This window comes from Equus quagga, chromosome 16 (assembly GCF_021613505.1).
Source record: "Equus quagga isolate Etosha38 chromosome 16, UCLA_HA_Equagga_1.0, whole genome shotgun sequence".
NCBI lineage: Eukaryota > Metazoa > Chordata > Mammalia > Perissodactyla > Equidae > Equus > Equus quagga.
In genome coordinates, this window is record NC_060282.1 from 73,267,626 (window position 1) to 73,286,709 (window position 19,084).

The window sequence follows — 19,084 nt, forward strand, 5'->3', positions numbered from 1 at the left end:
AGATGTAACCATTTGGGTTAGGCTATGGGAATAGGTGGTTAGCAGAATTCAGGCCAAATGAGAAAAATGAACTTGAGAAATCCCTGTAGAATCAAAAAGAAAGCTGCTTTTAGGATTTTAAAAATATGGCTCAGTATAGCATTGTGGTTAAGAGAACTAGTCCTGAAATAAAACTATGTGGGTTCAAATCATATAGTTCCATTGCTTGCTAGGGGTGTCCTAGCGGATATAAGGGGAGTCGGTCAGTACCTGGCACAGAGCAAAGACTCTGTAAGACGTTGCTGTTGGTGATGGTGTTTGTGGTGATCAATACACTGTTCCACAGACAATGCGGCCAATTACTCTCGTGTTGTGTTAATAAAAATAGAGCAATTTGGTACCATTTTCAAATGTGTGATCATCTCCAAATTGACGGATGAGAGTAGAATGCTGGATAAACTAAGTCAGTGGTATTATTTTTTAATAGTATTAAACCAGAAAGGTCAGGTGCTAGAGAACACAAATTAGTAATCTAATTAAGTCACCAGTGAAGGAGACAGATCGTGTTAACAGCAGTCAGATTTGTTATTACAAAGCAATTATTAAAGTGAAATATTGAAAGACGCTGTGTATCCTTATGAGATTTTAAACATTTCATTTTACACAGGCAGAAAAGTATAGATTAATCAGTTCGTTTGATAAGTTAAAAGCTTCCTGATTAAAATATTTATATCATTTGTATAAAGGGAGCAACACTGTTGAGAATCTAAAAAGAATTCTGTGGCAATCCTGAATTACATTCCTTTATAAAATTATTTGCATAAGCCGCTCTCATTGGAGCGGTCTCCAAACGCCACGTAACCTAATTTGCGAGATTAAATAACAGTTTCTGGTTTTGACATTTGGTACATTTCCTTGAATCACTATCAAATGAAATGATTTCAGTGTGGCACCAAACTATTATTTGGTTACATTTATATTCAAGGAATGTAAATCTTTTATGAAATATCAGAATTTTAGCAAGACTAGTGAAAACTTTCCTTCTTTTTTTTCCTCACTTGGTTTCTGGCCTTCACAAAGATAGGAAAACCTTTACAGGCTCTTAAATATCACGGTATTACAACTGGACACATCCCAAATTTCACAGACTTTTATACCAGGCTGACCTGGGTTGCGTTCTAGGTTCTGTCACTTTCCAACTTGGTGACCCGGGGCAAGTTCCTTTTGAGCCCAAGTCTCCTGATTTGTAAATAAGGATTAATAATCGCCTCAGGATTTTATTGTGAGGATCACATGACTGTTTTTACACAAATAGCTTATCATAGTACCTGGCACAGATATAAACTTAGTAAGTTGTTGTTTTATTTTTGTTTTCGTGCATCTTTAAGGACTACAGTCATTTGGTCAAATTCACTTAGGTGCTGCTAATAACTTTGAACAAGTCTATTTGATTCTTTGAAGTGTGGGTGCGTGTGTGTATGCGTGTGTGTGTGGAATGGTAAGGATTCTTTGATAAATTGTGTATTTTGTGCTAGAAAAGAGGGAAAGATGATGGTTTTGCATGCATTTTTATATGTGTAACAGGAATTAGTATCTGTTTTTGGTGTAATTGAAAGAGCTTTGAATTTAGAGTCTGGGGCCTCTGAGAAGCTTTTGTAAAATTCTCATCTTGAGATGCATTTGTTTCAGGATATAGGGTGTAGATTAGTATTTTGAATAAAAGTGCCCGAGATGACTTCGATAAGCCTCACTCTGTCCTTAGTTGGGACTCTGTGAAGATGAAAGTTCTCGAGGAACTCACAATTTATTGGGGAAATACACATGGATCATGTAAACAATTATCACAATACATGATGAGTGCTGAAACGTGTGTATAAGCTAATTGTCGTGGGAGCACAGAGGATGTGACACTTGCTTTGGATTTTGCGGGAAGAATGAGAGTTTAACAGGAGAAGAACAGAAAGACCTTCAAAAAGTAAAAGGAACAAGATTGATCAAGGCATAAAGAGATGAGAGGTTGCCAAGAGGAAGGAGGTGGGCTTCTTGAGTGACATCTTGGATGGGCATCAATACAGTGATCTATTTGGAAGTTATTCTTGGATTTATAAGCAAGGACTCAGGATAAATTCTTCCTTTCAAGACTAATTTAAAATATAGTTACAAGAAAACATAGTGGTTTTTCATTGCTGTTTTTGAGGAGAGGGCCCTGACTGTTTATTATGATTGTATTGTTTTTAAATAGTTTACCCACCAAAGGCCAAAGGTTTTGTACATAGCAGGAAAAACAATTAGTAAATGCAATGATAGTGCCTTGGTATGCACATCTATTTTCAAGGTTAATTATTTGTTTAATTAAAGCTTTCAGAATCAACCAGAGATTCTATTACCTGGAAATATTAGATAAACGTGAGTCTCTTTGGCAGTATAAGAATTGTGTGACAACTTTTTTAACCTCTCAGTAAGTTCTGGCCTTTTCTCACTTTGAAGACAATATCACTTTTTACCTTTGTTTGTATTATTTTCTGTCACAATTGTTGCTTACTTATACAATTACATCTGCATTTTACAAATGAGGGAATTGAGGCTTAGAAAGATTAAGTAATATACCTGAGGTCCCATACTTAGAAAGTGGTAGGGCCATGTACTCAAGCAATTCTGTATTCTTGAAAGATAGCGCTTGAAATATTATGAGAGATTAGATTGGAAAGACAAGGAATTCGAGACAGGGAGATTGTTGTGGAGCTATTGAAATTGTCAGGAAAGAGACGATGACAGAGGAACAGAGAAACACATGACAAGAGACATGGTAAATGGAATCAACAGCATATGATGACTTGGTGTGGAGAAAGAATGAGGTGTTGATGGTGATTTCTGAGGTCTCGTTGTTTTTTATAGATTTCCCTACAACAAGGAACACAAAAGACGAATGGAGTTAGAAGCAAATAATGATTTGTGTTGGGGGTTGAGTTTCGCAAACCAGGACATTGTTGGCACGTCTGCTCTGTAGCTCAAATAAAAGATCAGAATAAACACGTGGATTTACTGATGACTTGGACATATTCTTCAGGTTTCCTCAAGCGCTTGTTTTTTTGCTTTGGTGTCTCACATCAGCTATCATATGTTGAGGGTTTTTTTTTTTTTCTCTTCTGACACCTTGACAGAGAAGTCAAAGTAACCTCATGATTTATGTAATGTGCCATTGTCGTTATAACACATAATCCTATAATGTAGACTTGGCCAGATATCCAAGAGGTAAACATCAGCGTGAGCCTTTCCTGCTTCCGTCTTTTATCTGTGTTATTGTCTTTGGTGTGTGCTGCTGATCACTGAGAATTAGATCTAAGCTTACTACTCCTTGACTTCCTTTGCCGACCACGGCTCACTGGGATGTAGGGTGCCCTGGAGACTCACTTGATGCTTATGTCTTTGAAGGTCAGATTTGGGGTTCTTGTGACATTGGCTGCAAGTGCAGAGCTGGATGCGATATGCTGATTACCTCTCCCTCTGATGTCCTCTGCAGAAACTGCCTCTTTGGGAGCCAGGACCTGTGAGGATGATCTTGCTGAGCAGCAGTTGAGAGTAAGCTCAGGTAACCGATCTGTTCCTTCCCAAAACCTTGTCTGTCCTAAATGAGTTCCATTTGTTACTTTCATAATTTATGTAATAAATGTATCTCTGGAACTGGTCTAATTACATCTGGTCAGATCCCTTATACAAGTAAGTTAAAAGCAAAATCAAACATACCCAATATTTGGATGCGTATGTAAAGTAACTTCTCAAAGAGATAAGTAACTTCTGCTGGACAATTTCTCACATCTGCATTTGTACACTATGAAGTTTGACCTGAATGGTTAGGTTTATACAAAGTATAAGGCAATAATCCAGATATTATTTTTCCCCGAGTGAAACGTCCTGGTTGGTGGAGTTATTTTTGCTCGATATTATTTTTCCCTAAGTCAGACGACCTGGTTAGTGGAGTTATTTTTGGCCATTAATGAGTTGATTGGATTTTGTACGGCCATGTCAACGCATTTAGTCAACCCTATGCTTTGCGTGTGTATGTGTATGTTAAAAAATGACGGCTCTGCTTTCTTAGCTGCATTATATTCAGATAATTTAAGAGGAAATTCACCCACATTGCTATAACACACCTCATTATTTCTGCTTATATAAGCGTGATCCCAGTCTCCAGATTTATACAATTGGAATAATAATGTGCTACATAGAAAAAAATGATTATAAAAAGTCCTTCACATTCATAATGGGGGATTGAAATACTTAAAAAAAATTTGCAAGTAAAAACATTCCTCCAATATAAAGTCAGGACTTCCCTCTTAAAAATTTTTTCAAAATTAAGTTTACCTTCACCTATGCATGTCTCATGAATGCTTTTTTTATTTTATATGTTATTTTTCCCTAGAAAACTAGAGAGCATATTTAAGATAAAATAACATAAACCCAGTTCCCCTCTCCCACCTCAAGCCAATCAAAAGATTTCATTAATGACCAGATTGGAAGTAATAAGGCAAAAATGAGGACTGTGACGAAAATGTCAAACCAAAGAGAGACCATTCCCTGTCAATACATTTCTTTATTGTTTTGTAAACAGAGACACCAAAATCTACGTCTTCATCTCAATCTCTCTGAGAAGCTTTATATTTAGATACTTCCATGCTTTCTGGATATTTTCATGGAGCTGTTCCACAGAGAAGTCAAATATAACGAGTTCCAAATTGGACTTCTCTTTTATGCCTACCTGTTTTTTCTGTTGTCTCCATCTCAATTGATATCATACCATAGACCTGGTTACCCCAAGTAAGAAAACTAGGAATCATCAATTTCACTCAAAATACAAGGATTGCTGGACATGAGTTATGAATAAGACAAATGAGTTTCCCCAGTTTTAGACAATATTTCTACACAAATGTTATTTTCAGATTGCAATAAATGTGATGAAGTAAAAGAGATAATGTGCTACAGCAGAGGTTCTCGAAGTATGATCCCTTTACAAGCAGCACAGCACAACCTGGGAGCTGGTAAGAATGCAGATTCTTGGGCCCCACCTCACACTTACTGAATCAGTAACACTGAGGATGGGGCATCTGTGGTTTAACGAGCCCTCCAGGTGATAGCAGTTCCCACTACAGTCTGAGGACCCCACCATGTGACCAGTGATGCACTACTTTAGAAGCAGTGGCCAGAGAAGTTCTCAGAGGAAATGACAGGTGAGCTGAGTCCTAAATAATGAGAAGGAGCCAATTAAGCAGAGTCTGGGGAAATGGGTTCCAGACAGGTGGGAAGAAGTTGGTCCTATTCCTGGAAAGGAAAGAAGGCTAACGCGAAGAAAGATGAGTGAGTGAGAAGAGCAGCATAAGGTGAAGTCATAAAGGAAGACAAAGCCCTGATCATTTCAATCACAGTAAGGAGTTGATATGTTATTCTAAGTGAAATAGGAAGCCATGGCAGGGTTGAAACAGAACAGCTTTATTTTATTTGGATGTAACGAATAAATTGTAGGAAAGCAAGAGCAAATCTTAGTTATGAGACCATTTCAAAATACCAGTAAGCAATCAAGGGTACTGGCAATGGAAATGTAAAGAAGTAGATGGATGTAGTTTATACTAAATATTTTGCAATTAGTATTAATGGGACTTTTTGATGGCTTGTACGTGTATAAGACGGAAAGAGAAGAGTCAAAGAGGACTCTTGCTTTTGGTGGATGGTGGCACTATTAACTGAGATGGTGGAGACTGAGGAGACACGGAAGGAGGTGTGTTAAGGGGGGTCGAGAGCTCTGATTTGGGCATGTTAGGTTTGATATATCTTCTAAACATCCAAATGGAGATATAAAATTTTAAAGCCCTGGATCTGGATGAGATTATCTAGGGAGATCGTTATTTTTCCTCAAATCAAACGTTCTTTTTTGTAGATAGAGAAGTAGGAAGAGAAGACAATAGGGCTTAGGACCAACACTGGAAACATTCCAATATTTAGATTCTTAATGGAGGAGGCCTCAGCGAAAGAGAATAAGGAAGAACTTTCAGAGAAGTAGGATGAAAACTGCGATAGTCCCATGGAATGAAATTCAAGAGAGCGAACTTTTTCAAGGAGAAGAGAGTACTAATATCTGTTGAGCAAAGAAAGTTAAGTAAGATGTAGACGGAAAAGTGACTGTTGGATTTCGCAGCATGGAAGTCATTGGCGGCTTTGAGAAGAGCAGTTGGTGTGAAGCCACTCTTGAGAGGGTTGAATAATGAATGTGATTTAGTAGAAAGAGAAAATGCAAAAAAAATGCAAACCAGACTCAAACCAAACCAATGCTCCTTTGAAGTTTTATTGAAGGGGAATAGAGAAACAGCATTGCTTTTGACCTCCTCCTTTTCTTCTCTGAATTTTGCTTTCTAAATTCAATTCAATGTTCCAACTAGCGTGTATTGCCTGCCTACTGTATTTCAGGCACCAATCCAGGTGTTTTTGGCAAAAAGATAAATAAGATATTCACTGTTTTCGGTACAGGTGTATCTATTAGGAGAAGTAGTAGTTTCCACATATAGGGTAAGTGGTTTGACATCAATGCACAAGAAAAAGAAAAAAATAAAACTTATCCATAAACATTGATACTAGTTTAACATTCAGGGAAGACTTTTTGGAGAAAGAAGCAATTAGTAGTAATGCAGCTAGTACTTTTTAATACTTATTTTGTGTTAAGCTTTATGCTGACTGGTTTTTATACATTATCTTCTAACAAACTTATGAGGTAGGTATTATTAACTCCATTTTTACCGGTGATGAAACTGATATTTCCCAAGCTGGGCTTGAAGGAAAAGTGGGAGTTATATAGTGGAGAAAAGTGGTTCTAGGAAAGACAAGAAAATATAATGGTATGTTTTATAAGGAGGAAGAGGGCATTAATAACAGTTGCGTATTTCTACAACAGTGGTTCTCATAGTGTGGTCCCTGGAAACTTAGAAGTGCAAATTCTCAGGCCTCACTCTGCACCCACGGAATCAGAAACTCCAGGGGTGGAGCACAGCAGTCTGTTTTAATAAGTCTTCCAGGTGATTCTGATGCCCTAGAGTTTGAGAAGATTATACTTAAGCATTAAATGCTAGGTAGGAAGTGAAGAAAGATGAGATTGGAATGTAGACGAGGACCAGGTACCTTGCCACATACAGAAGATTGAGCTTTTTCTTTGTAAGTGATGGGAGTCACTGAAAGATTTCGAGTAGGGAAATCACATTTAAGTAGATCATATGGATGATAGATTTGGAGGTGCGGGGGTGCTGGACAGGAGACAATGGAGGAGTCCAAGCAAGAATTCTTACAAGATGGCTGTCATGAAGAGATGCTCAATATATAAAGCTAAAGATGTTGAAGTTACTCTTCTCTGCTTCCTCTTTAAATGCTTACTCCATGGGCTTAAAAAGTATGCAGTGTTTTCCTTACAAGATTCAGAGGGTTCCCAAACCCAACTGTGTAATAAAGCATTGGGAACCGAGCACAACTGGCTGGTGCTTAGATCAGAGAGATATCACTGAAGTAGATTTGCTTAGAAATTGCAGTTATAATTTTATAGATAAATTAATAGTGATTTTCTCATCATTTACATTGTTCAAATGAAAATGCTCTAAGCTAGTCATTCAAAAACTTTTAAATATAGTTTATGTATGTATATAGAGTAACTTATAAGATCATCATTTTAAGCATGATAAAAATGCTAAGGGAGGTTAATTGTACCATACTTCTATAATCTAAGACTACAGTATTATTTTATCTTCTTCCTTTTGTTTTGAATCATTTTGAAATAAAAATGTATTATTTATCTGAAAATTGGGAGGTTCTACTGGACCCTAATATACATTTTAAGCTTAAGTACATTCCTATCATAAAGTTTAACACATGAATAAATACTGTATTTTTTATATTCCAGGAGGCAAAAGAATAATTAAGAATACATATACTGTGAATACAACAGAAATATGAAATGCTATAATACTTTTATTATTCTTACATGTAATATATTGGCAAAGAATCTTATTGATGAAAATGAAAACTGCTTTGGCATTTTTATTTTGGAATTTGATATAATTTAGTATCTCTACTTTGGAATTTTATGTAATGGAATTTTATATAATTTCCCTCAGTTCTAAGGCATCCCTTTAATACATTTCGTGTCTCATATATACATATAAATATATCTTTTTCCTATAAAGCATTTTACATTTTACAGCATTTTACAACTGAGGAAATGTGGTATTTGAAAATTAGAATGTAGTCACACCTTCCTTAACCCCAAATCCAACCTATAATATTTCTAGAGAAAGTGGTTTCTCCACCTTAATACTCTTGACTCTAAAGTCTGTTTATGAAATGAATGTCAAATTTGTTTCCGAAAGTCTCAAGAATGAAAGTCACTTTTTTTCTGACTTGTATGAAACTTTATGGGGTATATAAGTTACCCTTTGATTATTTTTTGCATGATTAAAAATTCGCAAAGTTCTATGGCTCCAAAGAGCCTATCTGTAATAAACAGCTTTCACCTTCTAAACCACAAAACGGGTCTGAATTGCTTGAGCATTAGAACTAATTGCCTGCCTACTTCAAAGGAGGAACCAGAAAAGAGAGGGGGAAAGAAAGTCACAGAGCAGAGGCCGTGCGGGCAAATCCACCTCTTGAGGTTATGAGTTGTGGCTTGGAATAGCCCGGCGAAGTTATGGCCTCAGAGCTGCTGTTTGCGATTAAGTTGATGGGGAGCGTCTATCCCACAGTCTTGCCCTGCTGCTGACACAGAGTCTTTGTTCACATTCAGATTTCTCAAACTGTTGCCAGGGTCAGGCTGAGGTCAGACACCACAGTGATGTATAGAAGAACATGTCTGGGAATTTCTCTCACACTTACAACACTTACTAGAAAATGAAGAAGATCCTGCAAAGCTGTCTGATGAGACCCAGATTATACTGTAGTTTTTCTTTGAGTACCTGCATAATTTTCCTTTTCTTCTCCTGACACACAATGTTTTATTAATGTGAGTTCCGATAGCCCTTACAATTTTATGTCCCCTCAAGATAAGGACACTCAGTAGTACTCTGACACTTCATTTTCCAGCCCTGGGGGAAAGGTCCAGTAAATCTACTCAAAGAAGCCTTGCATCTCTTCCCCAGGATGAGCTGAAAAGTAATTGCCATGGGCTGTCGTAGGTCGCGAGCCTGACACTGGATGTCGCGTCATGTGTGTGGACTTGGCAGGGACACAGCCCAAGCCAGTCATGATCTCAGCTTTCCAGCCTTCCAAACTGAGCCGGGCCACTGTCCCCACCCAGGCCGGCCCCATGCTGGGAGGAGGGAGCCTGTGTTTGATCAGTAATTATCACTGACGGGTGAAAGCAGCCTAGAGCCATAAGAAGTGTTGATTCTCTCCTCTTAAAGTAAAATTTCCATGTGTGTCTGCCTGGAAGAGAAGCTTTCCCCAAACCCTCAGATGCCTGACCCTCCGAGAGGACCTCCCCTCTGCTTTGGTGCAGTGGCAAAGCGCAGCTATGGAATAAATGGATTTGGATGGTGCCTTTGAGGACTCACAGTTGAGACAAACTCTTAGTTTGAGTGTATTAAATGTCCTTTTTTCCCCCTTAGGTTTTGGGAGTTTCCCCCATTAAGCCCCAAACTGCCCCCTTCTGTTGTTTTCTGCTTCCACAGTTGCAGAGCATGGCTAGCAAGTAAGGCACTAAATAGCGATTTTCTTTTTCTTTTTTTTTTTTTTTTTGTGCTCAGCTGCTACATATGACAGTGGATATTTCATTCTGCTGTCAGAACGTTATTAATAAAACATGGGGTATGGAGAGGGCCACGATTTCCCCTTTCAATCACTATAGCATTTGCAATGAAAATTTTATGCAGTGTGTAATTTTCAGTTAATGCTTGACACTTAAAGTGTCCGTAGCAGCGTTTTGTCTGGTTATTGAAGGGTTAATTGTATCATGTTCTCTGCATAAAAGCTCTGCTTATCAAAAGCAAATAGAAGAGTGTATGCAAATGTGTGTCGATGACCTTTTGCCTTTCCAGGGTTAATTTATATGGTCATTAAAGATTTTATGAAATTGAGCAGCCTGGTGCTTCAAATCCCATTTTACCTTCTTCTCCTAATTTATGTAATTCCTACCTGAACAGGAGAATATGGTTTTTATTTTTTGTGCTGCAATGAAAACAGCATGGCATGCTGTGGGGAGTTGCGAGCCTGGTTATCTGGCATTACTCAGATTGCTAAAAATTCATTAAAATGTGACATCAGCACAGTGAGAGACAAATGATCACAGGATGAAAGAGAACAGTGGGCCTTTCACGGATTAGTGCGACACAGACCCAGCATAGAGGCTAACTGCATAAACAGATTAATCCACCAGCAGCAGCATAGCTAAGATTTACAGAATAATTAAATCGGGTTGAGTTACTATGAGGATTTCCATGTAATCTAGCTGGTGTGAACCCGTGAATGAGGTGTGGGGTGATGTGGTTGTCAGAGAAGTACACCGTCTTATATCCTAGGCCCTGCACAGCTCCCCCTATAGAAAACAAAAAATCCCAATGTCACTGAAGTTTTGAGACCTTACACTGACAAATCCCAAAGAATTCCTCTGGGGTCTGGGGATGGAAGGCAGGAATAACACCTGTCTTACATTTAACCCATCGTTATCACATTATTTCACAAGGAAATTTCTCTAAGAATTTGATTTGTTCTGCCATCTATACAAGTGCATGGAACAGTGGGTCCATGTTGTTTAGAAGGTTCTACTCCTGAAATGACAGAATCGCCTGACTCCCATTTTTAAAGCTTTCTTGTTTAATCTGTACTTAAAATGATTTGTTTTAATTTAGTAGAGGCACATTTTCTCAACGGATATAAAAGAAGTTGCTTTAGATAAAAATTTGCATTGAAATAGTCAGCAGGTTCTAACGCAGACTTTTGAATAAATTTCTGTTCTTTCTTGGGAATGAATGTCTGCAGGTGATTCATAAAGAACAACGGTTTTAAATGGTCACTTCGTTTATTTTCGTGTGCATTTTGCTGGGGTTTTGAATGCTACTGACTGGTCTGCCTCTTTTAACAGAAGAACAAAGTGAGGAGGCAGAAGGAGCGATCAAACCTACAGCAGTGGCAGAGGATGATGAGAAAGACACAAGTGAGAGAGACAATAGTGAAGGCAAAAACTCTAATAAAGACTCTGGTAAGATGCTGAAATCCTTAACCTTTCCTTCCCCCACCTCCATTCCCTCCAATCAGCCTTTCCTTCACCCCCTCCCAAGCTTATTAAAAGCTTTTATTCATTTTAAACTGTCTGAACATTCCCACTACTATTCATTGCATGTGCATTTGCCATGTGATTTCTATCAGTAGCCTCCCATTGACCTATTTTTAATCATAACCATCTGACAGAATAGATGTGGATAAGTTGAAGAATATTACAGGACGACCAGCGAGATTATTTTTTAATCAAATCAGTTTGTGTGCTTGTAATTTTTTAAGCGCCTTTCATTAATCTTCGCTATACTTGTGATGCCTCTGATGGCATATTAATTTTTCATAAGCACAGGATTAGGTATCACTTGAATCTTTTCATTCAATCACATGCGCCGCCCCCCAACCACGTAACCCTAAAAATAAATGTTATTTTTCCTTGCTTTTTTGCAACTTCTACTCAGGAATTTGCCCTTTTTAAGGGCATCTATTTGAGGCATTTCAAACAAATCCAGTGAAAAAGTTTACAGATGATTCAGCCTAAGAAAGAGGAAATATCATTGAAAAGGGATTAGGTGCTGGGTAATTTTGATCTTCTAGAATAGACAAATCCCAGTAATGAAAGCTACTGTCTTTGAAAACAAACCTTTGTGTCATGACATTTACTTGTGCACAAACAAACCCTAGGCCAGCATCTGGTGTGGATACCTAAGGCTTTTTCTGTGTTTGATTTGGCAAATATATGACTTCATCCATGCTTTGTATGTATGAGATGGAAATCTATGGTCGCAATGAATATTACATTGGCTACTTTTGCTGCACGCTATACCTAGTTTTATTATGTTGGACTCATTGAAGCAGAAGAAGTGCTGAAACGGGTTCAAGCCTATTAGTTTCAGGTAGTCATCTATCTTTCCCTTGAATTCCAGTGACAGCCGCATATAAAGAAGCTTGTTTTCACTATGAAGACATTGGGTCATGCAAAAAATATCATTTTTACGTGCAAGTTTATTTAAACCTGAGTTATCCCATATTTGTAATTCAGTCTTTGCATATCTAAGATTTACATTCCCTTCAGAAATTATTTGAAGGGCCTCTCTGCTCCCTGCCCCACACCCTTCAATGCTAAATTTCTCTCAGGAGTCCAGTGAGAAACGCGCCATTTAAATTTGCATCCAGGATATGGTGGCTGACATATGATTCTAATTTGATTTAAAAAGAGGAGCTAAGGTTGGTATGGAGCCTAAAGCAATGTGAAAAAGATGCCATAGCTGTATATTAGTAAGCTGGTTCCTAGGGTTACTGACAAGGAATTTGAAGTACCTTGTGTTCCGTTAAGGTCAAGGGCAGTGTCATCTAAACCTCCTTTGAAAGGAATGAGCAATAGCAAGGTTGTCAGTTTATTCACTCTATAGGATGGACCTCATCAAGGCTAGCTGCTTGACCAGATCAGAGAAGGCAGGATTCTGTCTGCATTCAGTGGTGTCTTTCTTACAGTTGTATCAAAAGAGATTGCAGAGTATATTCCCCCATTCTTTAGGAGATGTGTAATACACACAGATAACACCGTAGTGTTCATTGAGTAGTACTTAGGTATATGACATTATACTTGGTTTTAAATATCTAATACCTTGTAAAGAATGGATCCTAGGAATCTCTTGAAAATGGCTCCAGTCTTACCATTGAGGGAAGAGTCTCTTTTGGAACATACCCTGGATGCGGGGCTCTATCTCCACCAGCACTGTTTACTGCTCTGCATAAATAATGGACTCGATCACTCCCTAATGGGCTGATGAGTTATTGTCCTTTCTTGGGCGCCTAATTGTATCATCTAGACAGGACTCGGGCAACTGAGAGGATACAGAGCATTGCATAATGGTAGTTGTTTAAAACAAATTTTTATCCCTGCAGAAATGCCTCCCCAGGTATATCTATAGGGATAAAAATGGGCTTTAAGAACCAACTAAAAGCAATTACTGAGATGCAAATATTTAGCCTTGAAACCTTGCAGACTTCAAGTCGTCTCTTCTTATTGACAACTAACATGACGTTTCAGCAAAGTTTTCTGCTTTCTAAATTGAATCTGATTAGGTGAAAAAATTATTACGTGAAGTTTTTCCTTGTAAATAATTCTAGTGATTGTATAACCACTATGTGTATGTTGTTTTTGCCTTATGTCAGTTATAAATGTCAAAAATACCGGCAAACTTAGAGATTAATCACTGTCTTCATGTGTTAGATGGGAAAACAGTATGACCCCACTTTCACGTGGAATTTTTGAGGCAGGAAGGAATTAACACACGTTAGGAAGGCTGCGTTTGTGGAAGCTGTTGTGCTGTATTGCTGATATTAATCTCTAGGACTGGAGCTCTCCAAATGAGACATGGCAATATGCAAGTTATATTTGTTGAATATTCATTCATAATAGAAAAGCCTGCTAATGCCTCATTTATATTGTCATTTAAATCTAGTGCCACTTTAGATTAATTATAATCCAAATTATAGCTCTGTGCAGTACAAGAATTAATATAGAGTTTATCCAGATTAATACATTTGCATTGAAAATGTAATATGTCTCTGCCATGGCTAAGGGGACCACTTTTTAATAAGGAAGTAAACATGAGGAAAGATGGAAATTATCCTTCATTATTGCAATTAAAATTATCCTTTCATTCTAGTCTCATTAGAAAGAATACTGTACCAGTAATTATAATTTAGAATTATTTGGAGTTGAATAGCATCTTCTCTTATATCCGAGTTTTATAGTATTCAAACTTTATCAAATACATTGATTCATAAATAACAATTCAGTATTTATTTTATTGTTTTTTCCAGATTTGCTTTGAGTACACATGTGTCATTGGATTTTCCTCACTTGTTATGAGTATGAACCATTTTACAACCTTCTGTATTTTAGGGATTGAAAATTATTAAGTAGGCGGCTTCTGAATTGAAATGAATTATGTCATTTTTATATTAGCGATCTCATGCAAGTTAAATAATCCCATAATGGACAGATAATCATTGGATTATCTATTTGGCAGCACTTATTTGTAATTGGACTTCATTTTTTAGTTAAAACGCTTTAAGATGACATTGTTTTTTGAGAAGATTGTGATGTCCTTAATAACACAAAATGAATTATGATCCCACTTCAAGATTTCGTGTAGGGTAACAAACAGGGTTCATTTCAAATAAAGTTGTAGACGTAAACTATGAATAATCACAAAACTTAATTGAAACCTTCCTAAAATTGATTGGCCCTTATTTAATGCAAGATATTTCTAGCATAAGACAATTCAGAAAAAGACCCCAGAGTGGGTTCCCTTTAATTTGCTAGAGAGTCCATAATACCTGAAATAGCAGCACCCCTTTGAGTAGAAAAGGCATGCGTGCATAAAATGTAACTTCCATCATCTTTGCAAATAATCCTGATGATCTGCCTGTCCTCAAGTCTGTTTTGTCATTTGTTTTACATCTCAGCATTCTCAGCTTTTTCTTATCAACGGTGTGCATTTCTGGGGGGCCTAGCTACAGTTAGGGGGTCTAGCCTTTATTTATAACTTCTTTTTAATTTGAAATAAAGTGGTCTTTAGGAAGCTCATAGCTTACATTAAGATCATGGTTTAATTAACTAAGTTAATTAGGCAAAAAATATTGAAGTTGACACATATATTGGGTGGAATACTGTAGCCAGGAGTTACCATAATGGCTATGAAATAATGATCCTAAAGTTTAACTCTTACTTTCTTGATGCAGCATGGAGCAACACTAAATTCGAAAGCAGTTATATTGTTGATGAATATTAATAGGCATAAAAATGAGAACATGGATTAGTGATACCAAATATGTACACCAATGAATAGTGTAGTCTTAGTAAAATGTTTCAAACATTGAAGAATCAGTAAGTTTTTTGATCCTTTTATAGTCCCGATATTAGAATATATATGCTTATGAAAATTAGGCCATAGCTCTGCATTTAATAGATTTAGGAATTCCTGGAAGGTTTATTCTTTTCCGATGTTCTCTAGGGCCTGCAAGCAACAAGAGTCGTGAAAATTCTCTTTCAACTTGTCTGTGACAGTCTTCCATAGCATAGAGAATTGGACCAGCTTTTTATTGGGTGATGTCCAATTCTACCATGTACAAAAGAGTGATAAGGAAATATGACATAGTATTATTCTCTTAGGTGAACATATTCTTTCTCATCCATGGGGAATTTTTGAAGAAGAATCTTCTAGTCTCACAAGTGAAAGCAACTGATATGCATTTGCTAATTTAAATGACAACCATTTTATACAACTTGATCTGACACCTTTAGTAAATTTTATTTGCAAACACTATGTATCATATTGTTTTCTTAAATGTTTATTTTTAATACTTTTAACAGCACAAATACACTCTGCTTTGAGAAAGAAAAACATATTTTTGATGCCAGAACTAATTATGAAATAAACATTGCTGTGTTTGACATATTTTTAGATATCAAATACTTGAATATTGTTTAATCAATGTAATGAAACTTTTCAGTTTATCTCAAATTTAAGTTCCCTCAGATACAAATATGATAAATTATTTTTTCAGATATCTAGAAAGAACATAATTTTCTCCAAGATATATATATATATATATATATATATATATCTTAGATATATATCTCTATATGTAAGTGTGTGTGTGTATATATATATATAGGAGCAAATGTACCAAGTCAAATAACATCTAGTATTTGTCAATCTAGAAATCAATATCAGTGTAATTTGTTGAATACATAGCATTAGTTCTATACCTACCGTGAACCCCGAGAAGTAAAATTACTGTCATTACGTCATTTAAATTCTATTTTAATTTTGGTCCCCTCAGAGTCACTCTTACTTTTAAATTTCTTTCTGAATTTGAAATTCTTGAAATTATTTATGTGGTGTAAAACAGGCATCTCTATCCAGGATTAAAAAAGAATGTATTTTCTGGTTCATTTTTATTTTGTTTCCCTAACATCCTTGACCTTATTTTTAAATTAAAACTGGGTTATTTTGCAGTAAGGTGCAATTTGTTCATTTATATGAACCGTCTGTGGATTGAAAAAAATCAAGATAAATCTTCATGCACAGCATACAATCAGATTACGCCTAGACTCTATATTTACGCTGGGTCCGATAGCGATCAATGGTTTAGCTTCATTGCATTTCCAGATGTATTTGCACCCAGTTGTCCAGCGATAGCATCCTCACCCTGGAAATAATTTAGTTGCAAATTGACTGGAAGATGGTGAAAATTGAAAGTTAAAATTAGAAATACTCATAATAAACAGCAGAAAAAAGGTCAGATGATGCCGCGCTATGATGAGATTGGAATGGCTGGTAAATGAGGTTTTGTGTTTGTCGTGAGATGTATGTGACATGCCTACCCAACGTCCCTGTAATATCCAGCCTCGCAGAGGAGATTATCGGGAAAATTGATGCTGGGAAGAATTTTCTGTTAGATTGGGAAATTAGAAGCACACTCTTTTCTTTGATGTGTGTGAGGCTCCTACACATTACATTGCTCATCTGGGCGAAATTTTAAACCATCTTTAACACTGAATATTCGGATTAACCTCATAAAGCAATTGTCTTCTTGAGATCTGGGCTGCCATGTTACGCCTGCAGTCAACTGCTGAAACATTTAAAACAAAGAATGACAAAAAGCAGCAACAGATATGCAATGTATATAGTTCACTTTTGAATCCTACATTGGCCAGGTAAAAAGATTATTTTTATTTCTGAATTATGACTAGTCAGCTCTTCTGAGCATTTTGAAAGGTGTTCAGGATCCACGAATTTTAGAAAAGAGATGATTATATTCAACATCAGTAAAAATAGTTATTTTCTGAGTTAGCATTTGTGGCTGGGAGTAGATTTGCTTCCATAGGATAAAGGCATTCTGAGACACCAGAGAGTACATGTTATTGATGAATCTTTCAGGGGCACCTGGGGTTATCTAAACATGAGACAGGAGTACATTTTAAAACATATTTATAAAGTCCACTTAGTCGGCGGACAAAAAGAAGTGTGCTTTTTTGCCTTTTGAGACTAGTATCATTTAAAAGTGCTTGTTCGGTTCTTTTCGTGATTCAGCGGACATAGAGTCAGAGCTATTTGGAGAACATAAAATTTTTCAGATTTTGACGTTGTCTTCTTAAATTGAGGTATTCTCTTCTTTTTTGGGAATCAGGAATAATCACACCAGAAAAGGAGTTAAAAGTCAGTGTGGCAGGGGGAACCCAGCCACTCCTGCTGGCAAAAGAGGAGGATGTTGCAACAAAAAGGTCAAAACCTGCAGAGGACAATAAATTTTGTCACGAACAGGTAAATATGTTTTTTCCCTTTGCTGTATAAACCTGTTTTTTCTTTTTTCTTGCTCCTGATAGCCTTAGAGCTTCAAATTCCATGCTGTTGAAAGGTACGCAGACATCGCGATTGGCAATGTAATTAACTCTTGGTGTTACTTCTAATGCTCTGAAATCATCAAAATACATTGACTAACAGTGGCCATGTTTATTCAATATTTTCCAGTTCTATCAGTGTCCTTATTGTAACTACAATAGTAGGGACCAAAGTCGCATCCAGATGCATGTCCTGTCGCAGCACTCGGTGCAGCCCGTCATCTGCTGTCCCCTTTGCCAGGACATCCTCAGCAACAAAATGCACCTCCAGCTGCATCTGACGCATTTGCACAGCGTGTCTCCGGATTGCGTGGAGAAGCTGCTTATGACAGTAAGGATACCAAATGTTGATGCATGCATAATCTCTGTAAAGCAAACAACACAGAATCTGAAATTATTGGTTGATAGAAATTTATTTCTCCTGTGCTACGTAAAGCTCTCTTACTGTGTTACAGAAATCACGATTCAAGGCCCATTTGTTGTCTCTTTTGCATAGAAAAGAAAGCAAATATGATGCAAAGCATAGCTTGTTCAATAACACATCTTTTGCAGTCTTATTCCTATGCCTATAATCTTAATCAGACGACTCACGTGGGCACCCTGAGTTTCAGTTTTCTTGGTTATCATTATAAGAGCATAGACCCACAAAAACCTTTAAACTATATCTTAAAAAAGGAAAAGATGAATACAGCATTGCACCAGCATTGACCTGACATTTGAAGGGATCGCGTTGGCCTGTAAGATTCACAGATGTCCCTGCTGCAGTCAGAAAAAATGTAAGTGGGATATGCTCCTGCCAAATGGCAGGAGTGATGGGGTTTCTGGGTTACATTAGACAAGAACCCCTCTGTTGTTCACAGGTGCCTGTCCCCGATGTGATGATGCCAAACAGTTTGCTGCTGCCAGCAGCCACCTCTGAGAAATCGGAGCGAGACACACCTGCAGCCATCACAGCGGAGGGCTCTGGGAAATATTCAGGTATGCCAGCCTATGACCCAGATCTGCGGGAAACGCCCTTAGGAGCTCGCATTTGTGGTGGTGCTCCAAGATGATCACTATCAAAGGTTAAAAAAAAAAAGCAGGGAGGAAAAATAGTATTCCAAGAGCCATATTTTTCAAGGCATATTTAATATCTGGTTATCTGTAACTGCCCTTGGGGAATGAAGTGTCGTTGACTAAGAATATTCTGTGTGTTCTAATTCCTGAACATGGAGGTTATAGCCTTCAGTATCACACTGATTGTAGTGTATTACAGTTACCTTTGACTTGTTTTCTTCTCTATCCTGAAATTCCTTGAGGTCAAGGGTGATTTCTTACTCGCCTTTATATCCCCAGTATCTAGTACATGCTTGTCACATAGTAGTTGCTCAATAAATATTTCCTCAAAGAGTCAATTAAGCAGAAACCATTAGAGGCTCCTACTTCCAATATTTATTGGCATTTAAGCAATAG

The 19,084-nt window shown here is 37.2% G+C and overlaps 1 protein-coding gene across 2 annotated transcripts in view; it reads left to right on the plus strand.

The window, feature by feature from the left end:
- ZFHX4 (zinc finger homeobox 4) overlaps positions 1-19,084 on the plus strand; it is a 174,053-nt gene that overhangs the window by 138,854 nt on the left and 16,115 nt on the right. For both annotated transcript variants that reach the window (XM_046642708.1, XM_046642709.1), the window contains exons 5-9: positions 3,500-3,568; positions 11,081-11,197; positions 17,422-17,555; positions 17,763-17,963; positions 18,493-18,610. In XM_046642708.1, coding sequence (XP_046498664.1) covers positions 3,500-3,568; positions 11,081-11,197; positions 17,422-17,555; positions 17,763-17,963; positions 18,493-18,610 — 639 coding nt within the window. The remainder of the gene's footprint in view (positions 1-3,499; positions 3,569-11,080; positions 11,198-17,421; positions 17,556-17,762; positions 17,964-18,492; positions 18,611-19,084) is intronic.